Here is a 24,018-nt window from a genome sequence, read left to right as displayed (position 1 = left end):
CTTAACTCATGACAGGCCCAGGTGGGGCAGGGACTTGGCCAAGGTCACTGAGGGTGTTGGTGGTACAGCTAGGACTAGAAGACAGGGCTCAGACCTCCCCCCTCCATTAAATCACTGCACAAGTCCCCAGCCTCACGTTAGACCCAGCGACAGACAAGGAGGAGGAGACCAGGCCCCCTGATAACTCATGCACTGTCCTCGGGAGACACAACAGCTCTGGCCACCGGGTTTGGTTTTGTGGGGTGCTCTTGCCCACAGAGGCTGCCCCTAGCAGCAGGAGCCTGTGGGAAAGCTGCGGACCCCTCACGTGAGCCACCCTGAGCTCATGGAAGCTCTGGCTCTCCTCCTGCACATACCCACCACTGACCCTGGGCACCCTGGGGGCCTCGGACAGCCTCGGCTCTCATTTGGGGGCTCTTCTTAGCCCCAGCTGCCTCCTTATTGCATCTCATTGGGATGAAAGGTGCTGGTTCCAAGCCCACTAACCCAGCTCTCGCCCCGCTTGGACCTGCAGAGCCTAGACATGGAGGAGAAGGACAACGGGGAGGCCGACGGCCTGTCAGAGAGGACCACGCCCAGCAAGGCCCAGAAGTCGCCCCAGAAGATTGCCAAGAAGTACAAGAGTGCCCTCTGCCGAGTCACTCTGCTCGACGCCTCTGAGTATGAGTGTGAGGTGGAGGTAGGGAGCGCCCAGCGCCACATGCCCCATCCCCGGCCAGCTGGCCTCAGGGCCAGGGCAGGCTTCTGTGTGTACTCAGCCTGGGCCGAGCCAGAGGGTGTCCATTCTCTGTGGAGCCCTGGACCGACCGCGGCATCCCGGGGAGATGACCTCGCCAGCCCTCCTTTGTGCAGATGGTGGCACCAAGGCCTGGGAGGGCTGTTTTGATTGAGGAGAGAATTAGACAGGGCACCAGACTGGCACCAGGCAAAGGTTTCTCAGAGTGGCCATACTTTGGCAAGGAGCCACCGTCTCGGGGCTGGTCTGCAGCCCAGAAGGCCTGGGCACCGGGCTCCTTGGTGCAACCCAGCAGGCACTGATGTTTCAGTGAGAATCATTTCCATGTGTTTATTGGATGGAGAGAGGGTCCGCCCTCATGAACCGCCCTGGCCGGGGCACCACCCCTAGTCTCCAGGATAAACTGGCCATTTGAGGGTTCCACGCTAAGGGTGTCCCCCAGGCATGGGGGTGGCCGTGTAGAAACTCGATGGCATGGTCCTGCCCCACACTTGGTGGCGGGGCAGATGCCTCCTCTCTGGGGCCGGCCCTCCTGGCCCCACATTCAGCATCTCTCTTTTCCTGTATAGGCTCAGACTCCTGCCCGAGTTCTGAACTCTCACCCGGCCCCTCGGGTTCTTCCCTAGTCCTGGCACCGCTCCTGGCTCTCCGCGTGTGCACGGAAGCGTCCAGAGGCGGCCTTTCTGCCGAGAGTTACAGGGGCCACCTCCCCGTCTTCCCCTTGTCCTCAGTGGAGTTGGCTGACTCCTGAGCCCTGGGGAGCTGGGTCCCTCTTATTTGCAGGGTTGGGTTTTTATTTATTTTTTAAATATATTTATTTTTTCTATTGAAGGGTTTCAGAGTAGACACCGTGCCTATTTCTGGGCACAATGAAACAATATCTTCCCTCTTGTCTCTCTTGCCCACACCGGCCCAGGAGGCTGTCTCAGGCCGCCCCGGGAGGGCACAGGGCATTTGGCCGAGGCCAGGCCCCCTTTCTCTGGGGGGGTTCTCCAGGCGCAGGAAGCTCTTTGCTTCCCGAAGCCGCTGGCCATAGTCAGGCCTGGTCTCAGCCCCCACGACCTAGCCAGACCCTGCAGGGATCTCACCCTCTCTCTGGAGGCCCCTGACTCTCTGAGTAGTGACTGCTTGCCACTCCCCAGGCCCTGCGATCCGTTTATCGGTGCTCACCCTCACCCCTGTGGGCTTGGGCTACCCAGCCAGGTTCTGGGATTTGGCCTTGTGCGTGACTCCTCAGGCCCAGATGGTGTTCAGAGAGGCGCTGAGCCTGGGGGTGTGGGGGTGGGGCAGAAAGGGGGCTCTCGCAGGGCTGCTTCAAGCTGAGGCTGATTTAGGCCCCATGAGCCCCTATAGAACCTCACTCACTGCCCGGGTGAGGGGGTGCATGCCAGGCTGGGCCGCCCTGGGTTTCACTCACACTCAGTGTGAGGGGGAGGGCGAGGGAGGGGGAGCCACACCGAGACCCTGAGTCCCGGGCGGGCTCCTGCCCCTCTGTCCACGCACTTCGACTTTCACCACCTGTTCTTTGCATCCAAGTTAGTCTCCTTCTCTTAATCGCTGTAAAGGAAGGAGAAATCAGCCCTGGGAGGCTCCGTCCCCAGCCCCAAGCAAGCCCAAGGTCTAGGAGGACCCCAGCAGGGCTCGGAAGAAGGCAGCCGATGACCCAGGCGTCAGGGTCAGAGCCGGGTGGATAGGGAGTGCTGACATCTCTCCAGACATGGGGAGGCTCTCGGGGGCTTTCGAGTTGTCCTAGTGGAGCCGGGGGTCTCCCCCTGGGCCTCCCCGACTAGTGTGTTCCGGCCTCACAGAACTCCGTTCTCTTCTTCAGAAACACGGCCGGGGCCAGGTGCTGTTCGACCTGGTCTGTGAGCACCTCAACCTGCTGGAGAAAGACTACTTTGGCCTGACCTTCTGTGACGCCGACAGCCAGAAGGTGCCTGGGTCGGGGGCCCAGGCGGGCAGGGGCGGCCTGCTGGGGGGGAGACTCCTGCCCTCAGGGCCCCGGGGTCTGGTGGCAGCCCGTGGCTTCCACTGGTCCTCAGCTTGTCACTAGTCACCTTCTGTTTGCGTGTCCCCAAGGTTCAGCCAGTCCTACCTTGTCCTCGGTCCTCTGCGTCCACTCCACCCCCCAGTCTTTTCTGGGCGACCTGAATGTCACCCCAGATGAATATCTGGAGAGCCAACCATGACCTCCCGGAGGAACCAAAGCAGTTCCCCCACCCCTTGGGAGCTCCATTCTGTGTGTCCCCTGGTTTCCTCCTTCCCGCCAGTCCCACCGAAGCTGTGTTACCTGTTCACTGCCCTGCCTTGAGGCGACTCCAGCCTCGGGGCCTGGAGTCCCAGGCCCTATGGGGAATCCAGGCATCGTTCCCTCACCTCCTAGTCCCAGGGACATGAGCCCAGAAAGCTCAGCCAGGGAAGGGTGTCCCCTGCCAGGGCTGTCAGTGGGGCCACTGCAGGGTGTGTCTCCTCGCTACACCTACCTGGTCTTCTTCTTTATCTTCCCTCTAAAGAACTCTATCTTCTTTTGCAGAACTGGCTGGACCCGTCCAAGGAAATCAAGAAGCAGATCCGGAGTGAGTAGCCCGCGGTGGCTGGGAGCTGGGAACATAGAGGAAGGGCGGACAGGGGCTCTGGGCCACGAGGCCGGGTGGTGCCGCTCTGACCCCCCTCCGTGAAGCGCATTGAGTTCATTTGCTCCCCGTGGAAGGCCTTGGGGAAGGCAAGGCATTGGCGTGTAGAGTTTATAGCTGGGGAACCTGAGGCCCGGACAAGGGAACTGACCGTCCAGAGCAGCGATGTTCGCCCTCTTTCATCTCAGGGCACAAGCAAACTACTAAAATTCTGCGCACCAAAACACAAATATGTTTTGCCAACCTGACAAAAACATTGGTATAATATTGATTCATTCACACCAGACGGTTATTGTTGCGTTGGCTGTTGTCATTTTATTTGACAGTCTAAGGGAAAAGAGGTCAATGCTCATGACTACATAGTCAGGCATTGCATGTTTCAAAGATTCTTACGGCGCACTGGTTGAAAATCGCTGATCCTGAGCCACACAGCAAGTTAGCACAGGGATCGGCGACACCTCCAGGACGTTAGCACTAGAAGGGACCTGTGGGGTCATCTGGGACAAGGGGGCGAGCTGACGGCCTGGAAACTGTCCAGGGCCGGTGAAGGCTGCAGGGGTCAGCTTGGAATCCCTGCCCACACACACCCTGGGCCGCTGTCCACGGACAGGGTTTATGTGTCGGGAGAGAGCCAGCCCCATCCCTGATCTCGGACGTCTCCTGTGTTTAACAGGCGATCACTGCAGCCCAGAGAGAGGCTGTTCTTTACCCAAGGTCACAGGGCAAGCGATCAGCTGAGTCAGGTCTTGAGCCCTGGCTTTCTGACACCATCCTGCACTCGTTTTCAACAGATGAGCAGGCCGACAACCTGTGCTTTATGTTGGGAGGGGTCGGGAAGCCTTCAAATGGAGAAAGGGGAAGGTAGGTAGCCTAGGCCAGGGGCTGTGCAGTGGGCTGAGACCTGGAGCCTAAACAACCCTCCCCATTGCTTGGACTCTCTCTCTGGTCCCTGGACTAGAAGGCTCTAGCAGGAGCCTGTTGCCATGACAGCAGGCATCTGGGCCCAGGGATACCAGCTGACTCTGTGGGAGGGGGCTTGAGGAATTCTTCCCTTTGGCTCCTGTCAGTTGGAGACAAAGAGGGAGGCACACAGACAGAGCACGCTCTTCTGGAGCCATCAGGGTCCTAGGCGTGAGCTTCAGGCTATCCCCAGGAGCCCCAGCCTGGCTGGGAGGGCTGGCCCTCCTGCCGGGAAGGATCAGAGTGCATAGCGTGCAGTGTTAGGGAAGGACCCAAAGCTCAGAAAAGAGAAGCAGCTGACAGTGGTGGAGTCTCAGCTCCCTCCCCAGGGCAGGGAGTCCATGCCCTCCTGTCACCTATGAGCAATGCTCCCGCCTCATGTAGAGCCACAGTCTCTGTCCCTACCCCTGTCACTTCCACCCATTCATTCCAGTTCTGTGCTCTGGAGCCCCCATGGAGCAATTTTTTACCCCTTTTCTTTCTCTGAGACAGCTCCCCCAGCTCCACTTTTGGAAGGTGGCACAAGTTCTCTTCCCAGAGTTGGGTCTATTTCCTCCCGAATCTCTGTGGCCACCTCCAAGGGCACTGGGGACAATGCTTCCACCCCTCTGGGCTCCTGCTTCCCCTTGGCAAGTGGCTTCGTAGTTCCTGCCTCACATGGTGGGGATGACAGTTAAATGACACATGTGTGGACAGTACCTAGCAGATACTAGGGCTTCTCTGAGGCAGTGGTGTCATGGTTAAAAGGAGGGAGAATGAGGCTAAACTGCCTGGATTTGATTTCTGACTCCATCACTACTTCTTACATGAATTGTTTTGTGTCTCAGCTTCCTCATCTGTAAAGTGGAAATAATGAGAGTGCCTACTTTCAGTGTTGTTGTGAGGATTGAATGAGGTATTAGGTACACAACACCTAAAATGGTACCTGCACCAGTAGCATCCGATATGTATTAGTTGTTGTTGTTGTTGTTGTTGTTGTTGTTATTATCATTTCTGAGACAGGGATTGTTTCCCCTTGAGGCTTCCTTCTCCAGGGACTCAGCTGTGGTCCGGAGCCTGGGTTCTGGGGTCGGATGACACAAGGTTAGACCCCTGTCTAGCTGAGTGACCCTGGGAGAGTGACTTAATCTCTCAAAATCTTCATGTATAGAAACGAAAGTCAACCTCAGGATCAGAATGAAGATTAAATTCCTGTATGTGCCCGTAATTTCAGCAAAATAAGTGACCAACGCTTAGTAAGGGTTGGAGCCATGACAGCTGTATGGCAAAGATGGTGATGACCACAGGGACATGGGCTGTAGTGACACTGTGGCCTCCAGCCCTTCGTGACTCTTCTCCTGTCCCGGATGGGCCTCACTTCCTTACTGTCAGGGGTCTTTCCAGAGCATGGCGCCCGCAATGTCCCAGAGGTGGTCTGTCCGTCATTCGGGACTGTGAACTTTCACCAACGCCCCCACTGTGTCCTCCCCCGTCTCCCTCCCCCACCACCAACCTCTCCCACCCTACGAGGTCATCCCTCCTCTTGGCTCACAGAGCTAGTTTCCAGCTCAGACCTCGGCCTCTATTTCTCCCTGCCTTCTATAGATGTACCATTAATTTTTCATATCTAAATGTGGAGGTTAACATTTATTCCTGTGAAATGTCCTTTGTTACTTTCAGCCCATCAAATTTGCCTTTTAGGTCTTGTTTATAATCCAATTCTGTCATCTGAGATAGAGTTAAAGCGAGATAGGGCAGAGTTTTCCAAAGTGTGTTTCAGGGAACATTAATCTGCCTTATGAAAAATGGATACAGCAGGTCAAATGAGTTTTGGGAACTTGAAAGCTTGCCTCCTTTAGAGAGGTACAGTTTGTGATGGCAGAGTGAGGGCTCTGAGAAGTCTAAACTTAGAAAACCTGTTTAACGTGGTACTTCCCAGCCTCCTGCCCATCAATGTCCCGCGGCACATACTTTGCTGAGAGGGAGGGGCACGAGCGCTGCAGCCGGGGGCCTCGGTCTGGAGCCCGGCACCCCGCTTCCCAGCTGGGCAACTCTGGGCTGGCCTCATCTGCAGAATGAGGGTAATCGGAGGATTTATTCATAGAGATTTAGCAAAGCGATGTTTGTAAAATAATGGTGCGCCCGGCGTGCACCGCTGGTGTCCTTTCTTTCTACCTTCCTTCCTGCTGCTAGTTCACGAGTCTCTTAACCCGGGACTCAGTCTTCTCATCTGTCAGGTGGGAATGTGCCAGACCCCCTGATTGGATGGTCCAGCGATTATAGACATGAGAAGACTTTGAACGTTGCTGATAGGATGGTTCGTCTGGGCCACCCGCTGGGGCCATGGGGCCTCTCTGATCTCTGCTGCATCTTCTTCTCACAGGCAGCCCCTGGAATTTTGCCTTCACAGTCAAGTTCTACCCCCCTGACCCTGCCCAGCTGACAGAAGACATCACAAGGTGAGAGCAGTGGAGGGAGGGGCAGGTGTGTGGGCTGTGGAAACGGGGTGGTGTGTGACGGCAGCAGCAAACTCAGACACTCCTGAGGCCAGGCAGACCCTGGCCACCACGGAAGCTGATTCAGTGCTAGAGAAACTGATGCAAACACAATGGTCAATGGCAGGTGACCCTTGACTTCAGAGGGGAGGTGTCACAGGGAGCAGTGGGGACCAATGTGAACCCAAGGGGACAGAGGCCATCTAAGACAGTTGCTGTTCAGCTTGGGCAATCACGGCCTTGTGGGAATAGGGCCCAATTTGAGAGTGAAAACCACAATTTTTAAACATTGTAAACTAATTTAAATTAAAAAAAAACACAGTGTGGGCATCCCTGGGTAGGACCAGCCACATACATCTGCAGATCTGGTGGGCTGGGTGGACCACGAGTTCTCGACTTTGGGGATTAGGAGGGAGCAGAGTGCAGATGTGTCTGCACGTGGGAATTGGTCCTGGGTGCTGTTCTCTGTGCACATCTGGCGTGTGGGGGTCAAATGAAGCGTGCAAGCCACCCCCCACGGAGGCCAGCCCAGCCGCTGGGTGCGCACGGATTGTACGTGCAGTCTCGTTGTGCCTCGGGGCCAGTAGAGAACTCGGCTTGAAGATTGAAAGGGGGTGCAAAGCATCCTTCTGGGTGAGAGCTTCTATGGGGCTCATCCTGACTCTGGAAACCAGAACAGTGAGAGACCCTTCTCTTTATCAAAGCTCATTCCAAAGAGATAGTCTCACTTCATGATGTCCCAGGCTGTGTCCTCCGTGTGCTGGGCCCTGCCCACCCACCAACGGTGAGACATGGACTTGGTGTTATTCCTACAGCAGGGGAGGGCTGTTGAGCCATCCCGTCCCTGCCATTGAGTCCCTCCCTAATAATGTTGGCTGCCTGTTTGCCAGGCAATGGGCCAAGGTCAAGGTGCTGCCTTTGGCCTTGGGAGATAAGACATTTGTCCCTGGAATAGATCTGGCTGGAGGCCTTGGCCTCATTAGCCCTGAGGCCCAGCTTGCAGCCAAGATTCTGCATCCATTCCTGGGAGGACCGAGAGCTTCAGACCAGCTCAGCCCCCACCCCTGTGGCCTTGCCCTCTGCTGCTTCTCTTTGTGCCAGGCCCCAGCTTCCAGGGACCCCAGGAGGGAAGTTCGCCTTGTCCAGCATGGATGACCCCAGGGGATGGGGTGATTTAGTAGAAAATATCCAGGCCCAGAATAAACCGGTCAAAGTGACAAATTGATTGAAATGAAATATCAATCAGAGTGCTTGGTGCTGATTTCTGAAGTCTTAGACTTGAACAAAATGCTCATCTGTCCACATTTGGTGCCTGCAATGTTTGGGCGGCCACTGATTCTGAGCCTTGGCCCTGAGCACACACTGAGGCTGCACATGCTTCCTGCCAGAGCTTCTGACCAGACTGCAAAAGAACATCACGGGCAGTAAAAATTATGTTAAATAAAAGCCACTTAAAACAAAAAGAAACAGGCAACTGAAAAAATGGTGACACATGGCACAATGGGCAAGTAGGCATTGCTGGCAGGGAATGGACTGAAACATTTTTTTAAAATACACAATAACCAAAAAAGCAATAAAAAATGGTTTTAAATGGTCCTAAACATTGTAAAATCATCCAAGTGTGCATAAAAGTTATAAAAAATCATGGCCTAGTGGTTGGAAATGTTTCTTTTAAACCAACTTATTTTTAGACAATTCACTTAGCACTAGAGGCAAAATAAAAAGTGTTGAGAAAACACTGGCGCCCGGGTCCATCCGGGTCCATCTGGGCTGTGGGCACACTGTGCCAAAGACAAAGTGAGTGAGGGCACGTCCCGTGTGCTGACCTGGGAAGAGCTCTGCGGTGCATGGTTGCGTCTGCAAAAGTAAGCTGGAGAGTCAGATGCAGGCTTTGATACCATGTACGCATGAGAAACACGCGTGATTCCAAGCCACGTGCAGGCCTACACATCCACAGAGGGGAAAGGTCTGGAGCAGCACGATGGCGGGGGGACCTCCAGTGGAGGGGATTCTGAGAAAGGACATCAAGAGGACATCTAGAGTCATCTCTGAAGTTTACATTTTTCCACCATCAGCATACGTTCATTGTATAAACAAAAGTACATGACATTTTATGAAAGCGGTCAAAGTAGTCCTAGTTAGCTTGAAAATGAGTTAGAAATTGAAAATGTTCCCACACTAGAAAAAATCCTTCAAACTTAGATGTGAACAAAAAATGCTTCAAGTCATATGAAATGGTGCAAAACACACCCAGATTACCAAAGCACGGAATGCCAGTATCTTCCTTTTCTGCTGGGCTGAGGGTGGTCAGCTTGGTTCTGATGGGGCAGGGGGCAGCCGTGCTGGGGTGGGGGGGCAACTCGGGAGGGAGGGGCCCCGTGCCCATGCCCACTCTCCCCTGTCTCCAGATACTACCTGTGCCTGCAGCTGCGGGCGGACATCATCACGGGCCGGCTGCCCTGCTCCTTCGTCACGCATGCCCTGCTGGGCTCCTACGCCGTGCAGGCCGAGCTGGGCGACTACGACGCCGAGGAGCATGTGGGCAACTACGTCAGCGAGCTCCGCTTCGCCCCGAACCAGACCCGAGAGCTGGAGGAGAGGATCATGGAGCTGCACAAGACGTACAGGTGAGAGGGCCTCCCTGGAACCGTCCCTGCCAGGCCCCCAGAGGCAGTGCCAGAAGGACCCCACCTGGCTCTGCTGCTCATTCGAGGTGCAGATCCTTCACCTCGAATCATCTCATCAGATGGGAATGATAGCAACTAGCAGTGTGACCTTAAATGACCTCTCGGGAACTCAGGTTCTAAGCTCCTCTGTGAGTGTGACAGTTCTGCATCCTTGGCTTCTGAGAATCAGTCTCTTCACCTGCCACCTGGAGATAATGACCATTGTGTGGCCTGATGTCTCGACTGTGGCATAAAGTTCTGTGCTGTAAAGCCTACTGCCTGGGCCTTCTGGCTTGGCCCCTTTCTAACAAGGGGGTCTCAGCCTTGTCATTTTACTTTCCTCTGCTTTAGTTTCCTCATCTGTTTCGTATGGACGCTAGTAAAACTTGCCATGGACAGTTGTTCGGCTAAATCACCACATGCAGTAGCTGATTGTGCAGAAACAAAAAGCACTTTGTTGCAGAAGCTCAATGATTAGCTGGCTATTTAACCTGTCAGCCTCATTTTTTAAAGATTTTTATTTATTTATTTTTAGAGAGGGGGAAGGGAGGAGAAAGAGGAGGAGAAACATCAATGTGTGGTTGTCTCTTGTGCGCCCTCTACTGGGGACCTGACCCGAAACCCAGGCATGTGCCCTAGACTAGGAATTGAACCTGCGACCCTTTGGTTCTCAGTCCAGTGCTCAGTCCACTGAGCCACACCAGCCAGGGCAAACCAGCCTCATTTTTTACCTGTATTTGTACAGACTTAGATTATCAGTTTCTCAACTAGTGGTATTTGAAGGAAGAGAATTCATTCTGGAGGATGTGTGGTATCCCTGGGTCCCAGCCATTAAATGCTCCTATCACCTCCTCAGTTACCGTAGCGACCCAAATGCCCCTCCCCCATTTCCAAATGCCCACTATGAGGGTGGTACCAGTCCCCTGGCAGGGAACCTCTGAAACTGAATGGTCTCTAAGGTCCTTTCAAGCTGGAAGTGTTTTGGGCTCCAAGGCCAGGGTTGTTATGGAAACCCAACGTGGGAAACAACGGGAAAGTGCATTATGAGCTGTAAGGTGTGGTGTGTGGTGGTGTTATCTCATTGCTAATAAGGATGGAGGGAATGAGGAGCGTTGTGTCCTGGGGGCTGCACCAGGAGCGGATGCCCAGGGCCAGATGTGGGGAGGAAAGCCTGGTGGGGTGTGACCCAGAATGTGGCATCTGGGTGGCAAATGTGTCTTTCCAAGACCTGCACACCAGCTCCAGTTGGTTAGCAATGGCCGTTGTTGTATTGTGCTGAGTGGGATGCTGAAACCATGCAACTAGTTAGCAGCGTCTGCCTGGCCCAGGACTAGGATGGCCTGCCTGCCATCCCTTTGTCATTCCTGTCATAGGTAGTAGGATGTGTGAGGGATTTGCAAGGCATACCTCGTTTTATTACACTTCACAGATACAGCATTTTCAATAAGTTGAAGGTGAGACCCTCCCCCAGCAAAAGGATTATGAGTTGCTGAAGGCTCAGATAACAGTTAGCATTGTTTTTAACTATACAGTATTTTTAAATTAAGTATATCCATTTCATGTACATAATACTATTGCATACTTAATAGACTACAGTGTAATGTAAACATCACCTTTACATGCACTGGGAAACTGAAAAGTTTGTGTGACTCACTTTATTGTAACATTCTGGTGGCCTGGAAGTGAACCTGCAATGTCTTAGAGGTGTGTCTGTGATTCCGAGAAAACAGCTCAGGTTGCTCTGGGCTGGAGAAATGCTAACAGCGTCTCATTACAGCTCTTTTGACTTAGAACACATTGACATCTAGTGTCCAGATCCCACAGAGTGGGTCACCAAGGTGGACAGAGCAGAGGAGACTGAGGCCCAGAGGAAAAGAGACGGATGTAAGAGTAGTGGTTGGGAACACAAACTCTGGATTCAAATCCTCACTTTTTTGTTTAAGATTTTATTTATTTATTTTTAGAGAAGGGGAGGGAGGGAGAAAGAGAGGAAGAGAAACATCAAGGTGTGGTTGCCTCTCATGTAGTCCCCACTGGGGACCTAGCCCGCAACCCAGACATGTGCCCTGACTGGGAATCGAACCTGCGACCCTTTGGTTTACAGCCTGCGCTCAATCACTGAGCCACACCAGCCAGGGTCTGACTTTGCTACTTAATAGCTGTGTCCTTAGGCAAGCTATTCAACCTCTTTGTGCCACAGCTTCCTTGCACGTACAATGGGAATAATGATAATACCTACTTCATAGAATTGCTTTGAGGATTTAGTAAGTTCAGACATGTAAAGTGATTGGAACAGTAACTGCATGTAGTCCTTATTAAGTGTTCGCTGGGACTAAGTGTAAGATGTGTGGTGTTCTGGAAGTCAAAGCAAAGGAGGAACTTCGGTTACATAACTCTTCTTTCCAGAAAGGAGATTGGGCACCTGTTCCTCAGGAGAGGTTATGTGGTTTCTCATATCATATTCTAAGATAAATATCTTATGTGGGTAGTAATTTAGGGGCCCCTGGGTGGGCCCATAATTTATAATGGACAAAGTCTTCACGATGGCTTCATAGTCACAGAAAAGCAGAATTTATGGCTCACATTGAACTCAGTGGCAGAATGAGCCAAAAATCCTGAGTCCCAGCCCAGCCCTTGAATGCTTCCTGGAGGAAGCAAGATTGGACTTGAGCTTTGGCAGGAGACGGGTTGGGCAGGCCGGAGAGGAATCTGGGGGTACACTGTCCTGCACTGAGAGCAGAGGCCGGGAGGCCTAGCCCTACACCTGCTCCAGAACATCTCCCTTCCAGAGTCACAGGGTCTGACTGTGGTCACCTTCCGGCAGCAGGACCCAGGCCTGGGCCTTCCCCATGGCCACCTGTGATCATTTTCTTTCCCTTAGGGGCATGACCCCTGGAGAAGCAGAAATCCACTTCCTAGAGAATGCCAAGAAGCTTTCCATGTACGGAGTAGACCTGCACCATGCCAAGGTACCGCTGGGTCCCAGGGTCCCCCTAGCATCCTGGGATGTCCCCAGAGAACTACCATGTTCCTATGGAGGGCTTGGTGTGCCAGGCCTGTGTCCCTGGCAACCTAAAGCCTTTTCTGCTCTCATTTCTCATTCCCCGAAGTTCCATAGCCCTTTATTCTCCCACGCCCATCGTCATTTCCTCCTTGTGTTGTATTTATTCTGGGACCTGTTTGTGCCGTCCCTAGATAGGGGGCAGCGTGAGGGGAAGCCGAGGCCTTCATTTACTTCTGTTTCCCGAGCATGTGAGCGCATGGCCTGGCACCACAGATGCACCACGGGCTGTTTGCTGGGTGAATAAGCGATGAGCAGAGCACGTGACTCAACAAGAAGTGGGCGTGTGAATGACAAAATGAGCGGGAATGGCTGAATGGTTGTGTGAGGAATCGCTTGGGAGCTCCAGCGTGGGGGCTCGAAGTCCACCGGCTTCTTAGGGCTCGTTTATGAACAGAGCTCAGGGAGGGACTCGGGGGTCAGCGGCAGGTTGCCCCGGGCGTGGACGCCGGCCTGCTGCTCCATGGTCCCTTCTCGCGCAGGACTCTGAGGGCATTGACATTATGTTAGGCGTCTGCGCCAATGGCCTGCTCATCTACCGGGACCGCCTGAGAATCAACCGCTTCGCCTGGCCCAAGATCCTCAAGATCTCCTACAAGAGGAGTAACTTCTACATCAAGATCCGGCCTGGGGAGGTGAGCCTGACTTGGGAACCCCTCGTCCTCCCCAAATCGACTAGACTGGAGAGGGACCTGGCAGCAGGCCTGGATTTCCCGACTCAGGATGCGTGGATGGGGCGCTGGGATCCGGCTGTGGAGAGAGCCGTCTTCCGCTGGGCTCCTTTTGGAGACGCACACCTTAGGTGTGTGCCTGCAGGAGTGCATGCCCGAGCACTCACCCGAGCACACGTATAAAGATAACCACACATATTCAGTGCACATAGAGCAGTGAATATGTGTCCATGTCCCTGTTTGTTTACATGTAATAGTCAAGTATGTACACACAGTAAGATACATATAGACACACAGTTACACACACACACACACACACACACACGTATACATCCAACCTCCACAGCTCACCCATGAAAAGTTCCGTTTGGTTCTGCCTCTAGAATCAATGTAAACCCATCTGCTTTCCTCTGCACTGCGCCTGCCCCCGACAGCCACCGTCTCTCACCTGCATCTCTGCGATGTCCTTCTCACTGGCTTCGCTGCCCCCATGGTCACTCCAGGCCATTACCTCATAGCTGCAGAAGAGAGCTTAAAAGCCCCTTCCATCATATCGCGTCCCACTCACCCTGCTCCCACGCCTGCTTAAATATTTCAAGAGCTCTCTCCAGCTAAAGTGCAAACTCTGTCTGTGACCACCTGCCTTTCCCACATACTGCCGCCCTGCTGCCTGTCCCACACCCTCTGTGCCCTGGCCCCTTTGGCCTTCTCTGAAATTCTTGAATAACCAAGCTCTTCCCCATCAGGAGCCCTTTGCTTTGGATCTTCCCTCACCTGAAATCCTCTTCCACACCTTCTCAGGTGGCTGGTTCCTTCCCCATCCTTCGGATCTCCACTCAAAGATCACCTGTTCAGAGGGCATTTCCTGGTCACCATTTGCACAATAGTACCCAGCCCTGCACCTACCCAGGCTTCCTCTGTCGCTTCACACACCTCTGTTCTTTCCCTTTATGACCTTAGCCGTGTCTGAAATCATCTTGTTTACTTGTTTATTATCAAAGTCCCCTCCTCTCTGAATCTTCTGTCATGGTGTTTCTTGCTTTGCACAAGACCTGTCACAGAGTGAGGGCTCAGTCCACATTATTGAGTAAATGAGTGAATAAATGAATGAACAGGCCAGAGTCACACAAGCTGAGAAGAGGTTCAGAAAGGATGGGCTGGAGGCGAGAGGGCCCAGGTCTTCCTTCTTACCCACCCTGCCGCTTGGTTTTGCAGTATGAGCAGTTCGAGAGCACCATTGGCTTTAAGCTCCCAAACCACCGGTCGGCCAAGAGGCTGTGGAAGGTCTGCATTGAGCACCACACGTTCTTCCGGTGAGCCAGACCCTAGGGCGGGGTGACCGGCGCTGTGACAGAGGCCGCGAGTGTATGTGTGGGCGATGTCTGTGTTTTGTGAGGGGAGACCAGGAGTAGCTAGTAAGGACCCTGGGAAAGACCCGCCTCCCCTCCTTTCTCTAAGTCTCCCCACTCCTGGACCACTTAGAATTGTAGCTGGTGGGACAATGGGATTCAAGGTCAGCTGTGGTCCAGCCTTGGGCCTGGCAATGCAGGTGTGATCCCCCCTCCGCACCTCCATCCCTCCACTGCAGGCTGGTGTCCCCCGAGCCCCCACCCAAGGGCTTCCTGGTGATGGGCTCCAAGTTCCGGTATAGTGGGAGGACCCAGGCGCAGACCCGCCAGGCCAGCGCTCTCATTGACCGGCCCGCACCCTTCTTCGAGCGTTCCTCCAGCAAACGGTACACCATGTCCCGCAGCCTTGATGGAGGTATGCCCCAAACTGGAGGTGGGGGAAGAGCGGTGTTCAGAGGGAGGGGGATGGGCACACCAGGTGCAGAGTGAGCAGAGGAGGTGGTAGACATAGCACAGGCTGATTTGCACCGGGCCTGGTGGCCTGAGAGCTCGGCTGCACCCGGGCGGCGCTCGGTGGTTCAGCCCCGACCTATGGCCTCACTATCGCTGGGATGTGACATAGCCACTCCTGGACTTCCTGTGACTTCTCTGAGCCTTTTGGGTCCCAGATTTAGCCATTTGGTCTTTGGGACCCCCTGCCCAGGCTGCTTAATGATTCACACACTGTCATCATACCAGGAGAATGCTGCGCTGTGGCCGCAATGTGGATGTGGTGATGCCCTCCCTGACTGGAGGCGGAAGGGTTGTTCCCACTCTTTTGGTTTCGTTGAGCTGATTGACATCTAACCACATGGCGTTCTCCTCTTGGGCAGACAGGCGCCCCCAATACCAACCAGAACTGGCCCTACATTTCCTGTATCAGACAGACCAAGGCGTCCTCAGAATGAGGCCCGTAGACCACCTGCATCACAATCACCTGTGAGTTCTGGGAAACACTCAGATTCCCAGGCCCTGGCCCAGACTTACTAAAGCAGCACTGCAGCCAGGACTGCCCCCAGTGTGCACACTGGAGTTCGTAGGACAGAGTTAGAAGCCACATGGGACACTGGAGAGATCCAGAGTTTGGCAGATCTGAGTTCGAATCTCAGCCTTGACACTCAGCGGCTGCTCTGTGGACACAGGATGTGTCCCACAAACATCTGGATGAAAGGATGGGAGGCCTCGAGCAGCTCAGCTCCCTGTGCCTGTTTCCTCGTCTGCTTTGCTGTGTTCTGAGATAGTGCCTCTACAACACCCAAAACAGTTCCCGGCACATAGTAGGGCCTTAGTAAATGATACCCTGATGAAAATAAAATAGAATAATCTTCCTGTAAAAAATAATAATGGCCAATAATACATTATTGTTTATTGTAGCAATAGTACATTATTTTTGCTTTTAAGTTTGTAGAGGGTGGTTTGTAGGGAGGAAGTGGGGCCTTGAGTGGGGCAGCAGTGAATGCTCCCAGAACACACTGGGGCAGGCCTCTAGGCAAGTAAGTTCCACTCTACAGACATTTTCTGAATGTTAAATACGGCCCTTTCCTTTGAGGAACTCCTAGAACAGTAGTGTTGTGAGCATTTCATGTGATTCAAGCAGTGGGAGAAGCATGCACAGAACACAGAGCAGCCTTGAGGAGAGAGGGATGGATTCTGTCTGGGAGGAGCAGAAAGGGCTCTGCAGAGAGGCTGATAATGGTGAGGGTTTTGAAGGATACCTAGGAGTTTTCCAGGTGATCAGGGGATTCTGGTGTTTTTCCTGTAGTATGAAGGTGAGACCTGTCCCAGGACCCCCTGGCCATTTTCGAAGGACATGCAGTTTTGCAAGAGTCCATTTGTGGCTGGGGAAGCCCCTTGTTGTCCGTGAGTGGGTGAGGGCTGAGAGCTAAGAGTTGCCATATATCGCCATGTATAATGTGCCCCCACGGATGATGTGCACCCACGTTTTTGGCCCAAATTTGCAGGAAAACTTTTGTTTTAATTGTTTGATTCAGTTGTTTACTTATTTATATTTAGAAACAAAACTGATTATTATATTCCAGGGTATTATTTTGCATATGGATACCAATATTGCTTTCTAGAGTTACACTTTAATGCATAAGCACAAAGAAAGGAATTAAAAACATTTGTATAGATGTGGAATTCATACTACCCATGTATGATGCATACCCTTATTTTTCCCTCAAAAATTTGGGCAAAAAAATTACACATTATACACGGTGAAATGCGGCATGCAGAAGGAAAGGAGGGCCCCCACTGTCTGTCTGTCTGTCCTCCCCTGCAGTTTTCATTACTAGGCCAGGGGCTGAATGAAGCCCAGATTGTGCAAGGCAGGAGAAATTGGCCCACATTTGGTGAGGCTCATCAGGAGGGGACCGGAAGCCTGGACTCTAAGCCAGTAGGCCTGGGTTCTTCTCCTGCTTCTCTCAAAGGTCTCAGAGCCTCCTGTAGTCCTCTGTGAAAGGAGGATAGTAATTTCCATTCTAGCCATCACCACAGAGCATTGTGCGGCCCAGATGAAATGATGTGCATGACGGGGCACTGGGCTGAGTAAACATGTATGACTGGAAAGAATAATTCTCTCCTTTTTAATCTAGGCCAGTCTCAAGGATGACCTGTGCTCTGGTCATTTTAATTCAGTGTTTCCCAGCCATTTTTTCCTACCAAGACGCAGTCCATGGGCATAGTCTGGGCTGTGCCCAGAGCCTGGTGTAAAGGGTGTAATTCCACTTCTTCCTTTCCTGCTCTGGAAAGTGCTTTAGAAAGCTAGCAAGTGAGAGAGGTGTTATTACTGCAGGGGTCCCCTTGGATTAACCTCTCACGATATCCGTGTACTGCTAAATAATGGTCAAGTTAGTATTCTGCCGCAAACGCCACAAGAAAATCAACATTTGTGGGCCATCACTGATTGAATTGGCTCACTCTGTGCCAGCCACTCTTCTAAATACTTACACACATTAGCTTATTTGTTTCTACCCCTCCCCGCAGCTGTCTAAAGTAGGTGCTGTGTATAGATGATAAAACCGAGGCCCAGAGAGGTTGCAGAACTTACCCAAGGTCACACAGCCAAGAAGAGGTGGATTTGAGCTTTGAATCTGGGCTCTAGTGCTGTAGATATCAGGAGGGGTCCAGGGCTAGGAGGCAGTCCACGTGACCTGGGGAAGGCCACCTCACTTCACTTCAGCTGGGCACCGGCTTCTGGTCCCCAGTGTGTTGGGGTGTGGACGTGTCTGCCCCACTCCAAGCACGGTCGAGCAAGTGCACCTGGCAGGTGTCTCACACGGCCGCCTGGCTGTTTCTGCCCCTTTAGCAGAGTTCTCCCGCCCAGCCTCGGTCAGTGAGAACCACGACGCAGGACCTGATGGTGACAAGCGGGAGGAAGATGGCGAGTCTGGGGGGCGGCGGTCAGAGGCTGAGGAGGGAGAGGTCAGGACCCCCACCAAGATCAAGGAGCTAAAGGTAGGAGTCTGGCTTTCTCACACCCTCTGATCCTGTGTTTAGCCTTGGCTTGGCCTTCAGGTGCCCCAGCTGTGGCCAAACGCCCTTGCTATGGGGTGCGCTGTGTTCAGGGCCTTGCCATTGGGCCACGTTCAATACCTGGACATGCCCAGGTGTGGGGTGCATACTGCCCACCCTACACCCTCCTTTTGTTCTGCTTTCCCGGAGGGACACAGTGTCCCCTAGGGGACTCTGGCCTCCTCTTGCCCATTCTCAACTTGCCCTTTTGACTACGATTTGAATCTGCACAGCCCCCTTTTTCTGCAGAGCATGATGGGGTGTTTCTGCGGGTCCTCACAAGTGTCCCCCTCCTGTGGCCCACCTCCATTTCCCACACACTACGCACACACTCAAGCAGGCACACACGGCCTCAGACTCGCATGCACGAGTTCACTCACAGAGGTGCACCCCTCACCCGGAGGGTCACACACCCAGATTGTCAAACGGCACGCACGCGGGCGCGTGCACACACGGCTGGCGTGTGTTTCCGTCACGCAGCCCCCCTGGGAGCACAGGTCCCTGAGCACACACGCCGACTGCCCGCAGCAGGAGTGCCCGGACCGCTCACTTCCATCTGCTGAGCGTGACTGGCTGCTCACTCTGCCTCTAGTCCTCCCGCCCCTTCTTCACCGCCCTGGGCCAGCTCCCCGCTTCACACCCCACACCTGTGACCCCTCACTGCGCGTGGGGTGCCCACCCGGCTTCCCTGGCCTCTGTTGCCTGGGTGACAGCGCTCACTCTGGACTACCTGCTGGCCCAGGTCGGTCGCGGTGTCTCTAACCCATTGGCTCTACTGACCCTGCCGGTTCCTTTCCCTCCTCCCACGTCCGCTAGCCGGAGCAGGAAACCACGCCGAGACACAAGCAGGAGGTACTGCATGGGACCTGTCCCTACCTACCCAGCTCATTTGTCACCATCCCACAGTCCATCCCAGGCTCATCTGGTGCCACCTCAGCTTTAGCTTCACCTCTGCTCCCTAGCCATCTCCCCCCGCCAGATTCCCCCGTCCCATCCCCCACCCAACCACCCTCAGCCCCCTGGATAAGGTCATCTCTCCAGCATCCCGCTCAGACTCCACCCCCAGCAGTGTTTCCCCTTCCTCCTGACCCCCCACTCTACCCAGCTTCATTCCACCTCCCCAGATCTCCCTCGCTGCCCCTCACCCCCGCTGACTGTCCCACTTGTGTTCCCAGCCCTTCCAGGCCATTCTGTGCTTTCAGTGAGCTCATCTCGCCCTCAAACCCTTTCTTTGACTCATCTCTTCATCTGTGTCCCTTGTCCCCTCACCCCAAGCTTCTTTTTGTATCTGTTGGCAACCTTGTGGGAGGGGTGGGAGGGAGGAGCCTCGGAGCACATCTGTATTTTCTCAGATTCTGTTGCCCCTCCCTCTGGGCGGGGCCTGCTGCTCCCGCTGTCAGGACAGCCTCCTCCCTTTCTGCTGCCCTCTCTCCTCTTCCTCTCCCCTTGTTGCTTCTCTCACCTTATCCTCCTGCGTTAGCTACTTCTTCCGTTTCACACTGTCTCCAACTCTTCATCTGAGCTTTCATTGCGAGAGAAGCAGATGTATTCTTGGGCCCAAGGGGAAGAGCCAGAGGCTGGGGAGTAAGAAGGGCCTGGCCTTGGAGTCAGGTGGCCTGGGTTTTAGCCCTGAGTCTGTCACTGATGTCACTGAGGGCCTTGGGGATGACCCCTCAGGCCCCAGCTCCCCATCTGCACTTAAGGCTTTTGGACTAGGCCTCCCCAGGCCCTTCAAGGATCTCAGGTTTCCGCTGCCCCCTCTGGCCTTTGGGAGCACTGCACGCCCACACAGCCAGAGCAGCGGGTACACGCCAGAGGGTCATGGGACACCTCTCGGGTCCTTTGTAGCCCAAACCTGTGCCCTGTGCAAATGCCATCAGGTTTGATTTCTCAGACATCGTCTTGACACCGCTCGGCTCAGAAAAGGATGCCAGAGGGACAGACAGGTGTTTGGAGGCAAAGCAGAAGCCCCAGTAGCATTGGTTTCCTTTCTGAGGTCACCTCGGAATCAATCCTAGTGGATGCCTGGGTGTCAGAGATAACCCCGGGGGAAGAGTCTAGCTTGTCCAAGCACAAGCTTAGCTTCCAAGTGGTTCTGGAATCATTCGAACTGACTTTCTAATAAGCTGAGACTGTCCATTTCTTGCCCTGAACTGCGTTGACATGAATCCTCAACAGCCTTGCAGACAAGGGTCCTTGGACTACCAGCCCGCCGCCCTGCCCCCAGAAGCAGGCGGACAAGCAGCTTTGGCAGGTCACCATCATCTCCTGTGCCAGGGCTGCACTGCAGGTGACCTAGGGTCAGACTGCTCTGCCACGATGCACTGGCCAGAGCTCAGACTTGGCAGTTTAACATGGAACACACCTAGGACTGCACCTGTACCTGGCTCAGCTCCTGTGTCCAGCCTTGGACTCACTGCTCTTCTTCCTGGTCTGTAATTCTCCTAATCCTCCTGAACACCCCACACCATCCTAGTTTCTCTCTCTGGCTGCATCTCACCCTGTCTGCTGTTGAGGAGTCAGTACCCACAGGGCATCTGGAAGATCCGGGGTAGCTGGGAAAGGTAGTGGCTGTCAGCAGAGAATACTGAACACAATCTTTTTCTGGTCCCTGGTTCCTGGTGTGGGAGCAGAGCCCATTTTACCGGATGTCCCTGGCTTTAGAAGGGCCCCACAGGGCTTAATTAACAGCATATTTTGGGCCAGGAGGGACCTAGACTGGGGATCCTGCTAAGCACAGTGGCTCAAGTCTTGGTCAGAGGTGGGGACCAGGGTCTGGGAGGCCAAGGAGGAGGCCAGAGCCACCCAGTGAACAGGGTTGGCGAGTTCTCACTCTACCTTGGCTGTGAGCGAAGGGAAGTCACCTTTGTGCCTAGGACTGGGCTCATAGCACCAAAGGGAACTTGCCCAGACCTGTGGGTGTTGGTTGGGTTGGGCTCCAAGGGCAGGAGCCAAACAGGGGAGAAGAAAAAGTGGTGCTTGACCACAAGTCTCCCCTTTTTAACTTCAAATGCGCTGTGCACCTGTTGGGGCTAACATCCTGGCCCCGCTTGGCTCATGAGGTGCTGTGAGAGCGACACCGGGTCATGGATGGGATTCCCCTTGCTGATATGGGACAGCGGTGGTGGCTGTTAGCATCTTCACCACAACCCGCACCCCATCATGGAGCTGGTCCTCTAATGCCTGGCTGTCCTCTCCATCCACCCCTAGTTCTTAGACAAGCCGGAGGACGTCTTGCTGAAGCACCAGGCCAGCATCAACGAGCTCAAGAGGACCCTGAAGGAACCCAACAGCAAACTGATCCACCGGGATCGAGACTGGGAGCGGGAACGCAGGCTGCCCTCCTCGCCCGCCTCCCCCTCCCCCAAGGGCACCCCTGAGAAAGCCAGTGAGGTAGGTCTCACCCCCAAGCCCCTCGACGGGGGCCTTGGGTAACCGGGGTGGGGAAGGTTGCTATGTAGTGCCTCACTGTCAGCCTCCACACCTGTGTGCTCCTCCCCACTGCTGCATACGGGGGTGATGGGGATAGGGTGGCGGGTTAAGCTAAGGAAGCCAAAGTCACTAAATCTTGGAATCCACAATCCCAGGGACCACTCCACAAAACTCACAGTAACCTGGTGTATTCCCCTTCCATCAGCCAGAGTATGATGGGGAAGGAGTGCTTGTCAGAAAAGCAGGTTCTGGGGCCTCCTGTCAAACCTCCTGAATGTGAATATTGGAGGCAGAGCCCTGGAATCAGCATTTGAAACAAGTGCCCTAGGCGGCTCCCATGCACACTAAACTTTAAGAATCAGGGTAGCTCTGTCCAGTGACCAGACCCTTGCATGCCTGTTGTGAAAGCGCAGATAGAGGAGTGTTCCCTCCCGGAAGGATGCTCAGAGGCCCCTGGAGGGAAAGAGGTCCTCCGGGAAAATCGGAGCTACTCCTGTTGCCTCCGAAAAGGATCGCACACGACCTGCCCGTCAGAGTGGAAAGCAACTGAACAAGGGAAAGACAGGGTCTTGAGACTTCCTGTACTGATGATCCCAACTCGTCGTTGTTAGCACTGTGACGTTGTGGCAGCGTTTGCCCCCGTTTATACTCAAGTGTTTTCTCCCCAGTGCTGCTGCTTACTGGGCTCCAACCCGCCTCCTGGGTTTGAGCTCTGGCTCAGCTGTCTGCTAGCTGGATGACCCTGGGCTTGTGGCTTAGCCTCACTGAGCCTCTGTTAGGTAGAGGTTATAAAGCATCTGCTTCTCAGGAATGTTGTGAGGAGCGGATGGGATCAAGCATGGAGAGGCCAACAGAGACCCGGATGCTCAACACTTACTGTTTCATTTTGAGAGTCCCGGTTCTCACTCAGAAGGTAGACTTTGGAGGCGTCCTCAGAACCCGCTTGGTTCAAGGTCATCCCTTCACGGATGGGGCCTTGAGGCCCAGGGAGGGAGGAACTTTTCCAGTGTCATAGTTGATTGAAGAAGAGCCAGAACCTGGTTTTCTTGTGTCCCAGGCATTGCGTTTGCTATTAAATCACAGCTGTCCAAAAGCAAGACCAAATCAAGGGAAGACCAGACAGAGGGTCAGCTGCGTGCCTGCTGCCCTCTGATGCTTCGACAGTTGGTGATGCAGCCATGACCGATAAGCAGGGCACTCCACTGACTCAGCACTCCCCTCGGCCTTGGCCGACCGAGTAACCGAGGGCCTCGTGCAGTGAGGCTGCTGTGGTAGCTCCCTGGCTGGCGATTCACAGAGCGAGGGATGACTTGGGGGTCTTTGGGGTGGTGCCATGGAAGGAGGGCACATCTCTGCATCCGTCAAGGGCTTCTGTGGTCATCTTTGACACAATCGAGACCCTGAAGGTGCTAAACTGGGCCGTGGGGGCTGGTCTAGTGATCCAGTTACATGCCCCACACTCCTGCTCTGAGACACTTGACCTGTGTGGCCTCTCCTCAGTCCTGAAGCCGGTGAGGTAGGGTGCAGGGACTTCGGAAAGGGTTGGACTCCAGCTGAGGAGGATGAGATGTGCCCTGCAGCACTGGGCTCTGGAGCATTCTTTGGGCGGGCCTCAGAGCAGCCTGGCTTGGGGGGAGTGCTCCACCTGTTGGTGGAAGCAGGAACTGCTAGAAGATGGGCAGAGTCTGTTCCACCTCCTCTCTTCTCACTGCTGTCCCAACAAGTGCAGCCCACTGCTGGAAAGAAGTTTGGTGGAGGAGCTCACCTTGAGCATTGAGAGGCCCTCGAAGATCTGGGAGATGGGGAGGAAACTTTGCTGGGGACTGATTTGAGTCCTTGGGCGAGTGACCTCACCTCTCTGAGCCTCACTGGCTAGTCAGTCTGTCTAAAGGGAACTAAAATTACCACTCTTTATGGTGGGGTGTTTGGGAAGGTTGGGCAAAATAATGGATATAAATGGACTTTATAAACCGGGAGATGTGGACAGTCATGAGGCCATTGCTGATGGTGGTGAGAACTCCCGCTCCAGGTACGAGCTTTGCAGGGCTGTCCTGCAGGGGGTTTCACCCAGGTTTTCTCAGAGCTTCCTCATACACTGTTGAGCTTCATCTGGGCTGAGGGGAAAGCAGGAGGAACTTAAACAGGGACCCCAAACTATAGAGAAGTGTTCCCATTTGCCAAGCCCAGGTTTCCGTGTCAAAGATAACTTCTTTAAAGGGCCCAAGACCCAAACTATAGGATTGCACGATTGTCTAAACTAAAGACACCCAGACAGGACTTGGAACTGGAGTGCTCAAGTGACAAGGCTCCAAAACCTCTTGAATGAGAACAGGCAGGCGATGGGGACAGTGCTGGCTGGCAGCTGACCCCTTGACTGGCTCGGAGGGGCAGTTCCTTTCTGTCTCGCCCCACGGCGCAGCTCCTTCCTGACCTCCTCTGTAAACGCTAAGGATGTGGGCTTTACAAAGTGGGGCTATTTACGGA

The 24,018-nt window shown here is 54.1% G+C and overlaps 1 protein-coding gene across 12 annotated transcripts in view; it reads left to right on the top strand.

The window, feature by feature from the left end:
- Positions 1-24,018, top strand: part of EPB41L1 (erythrocyte membrane protein band 4.1 like 1) — a 116,806-nt gene that overhangs the window by 63,511 nt on the left and 29,277 nt on the right. For 7 of the 12 annotated variants that reach the window (XM_045832709.1, XM_045832708.1, XM_045832710.1 and 4 more), the window contains 12 exons: positions 515-679; positions 2,565-2,669; positions 3,270-3,312; positions 6,692-6,767; positions 9,212-9,430; positions 12,351-12,438; positions 13,013-13,165; positions 14,417-14,514; positions 14,790-14,965; positions 17,897-18,045; positions 18,919-18,954; positions 21,313-21,495. In XM_045832709.1, the coding sequence (XP_045688665.1) occupies positions 515-679; positions 2,565-2,669; positions 3,270-3,312; positions 6,692-6,767; positions 9,212-9,430; positions 12,351-12,438; positions 13,013-13,165; positions 14,417-14,514; positions 14,790-14,965; positions 17,897-18,045; positions 18,919-18,954; positions 21,313-21,495 (1,491 nt within the window). The remainder of the gene's footprint in view (positions 1-514; positions 680-2,564; positions 2,670-3,269; positions 3,313-6,691; positions 6,768-9,211; positions 9,431-12,350; positions 12,439-13,012; positions 13,166-14,416; positions 14,515-14,789; positions 14,966-17,896; positions 18,046-18,918; positions 18,955-21,312; positions 21,496-24,018) is intronic. The other 5 variants (XM_045832711.1, XM_045832714.1, XM_045832706.1 and 2 more) reach the window with 3 other exon arrangements.

The sequence above is a fragment of the Phyllostomus hastatus genome, unplaced genomic scaffold (genome assembly GCF_019186645.2).
Source record: "Phyllostomus hastatus isolate PE091 unplaced genomic scaffold, TTU_PhHast_1.1 phas_contig_17, whole genome shotgun sequence".
NCBI lineage: Eukaryota > Metazoa > Chordata > Mammalia > Chiroptera > Phyllostomidae > Phyllostomus > Phyllostomus hastatus.
This window is presented reverse-complemented; position numbering and strand designations above follow the sequence as displayed.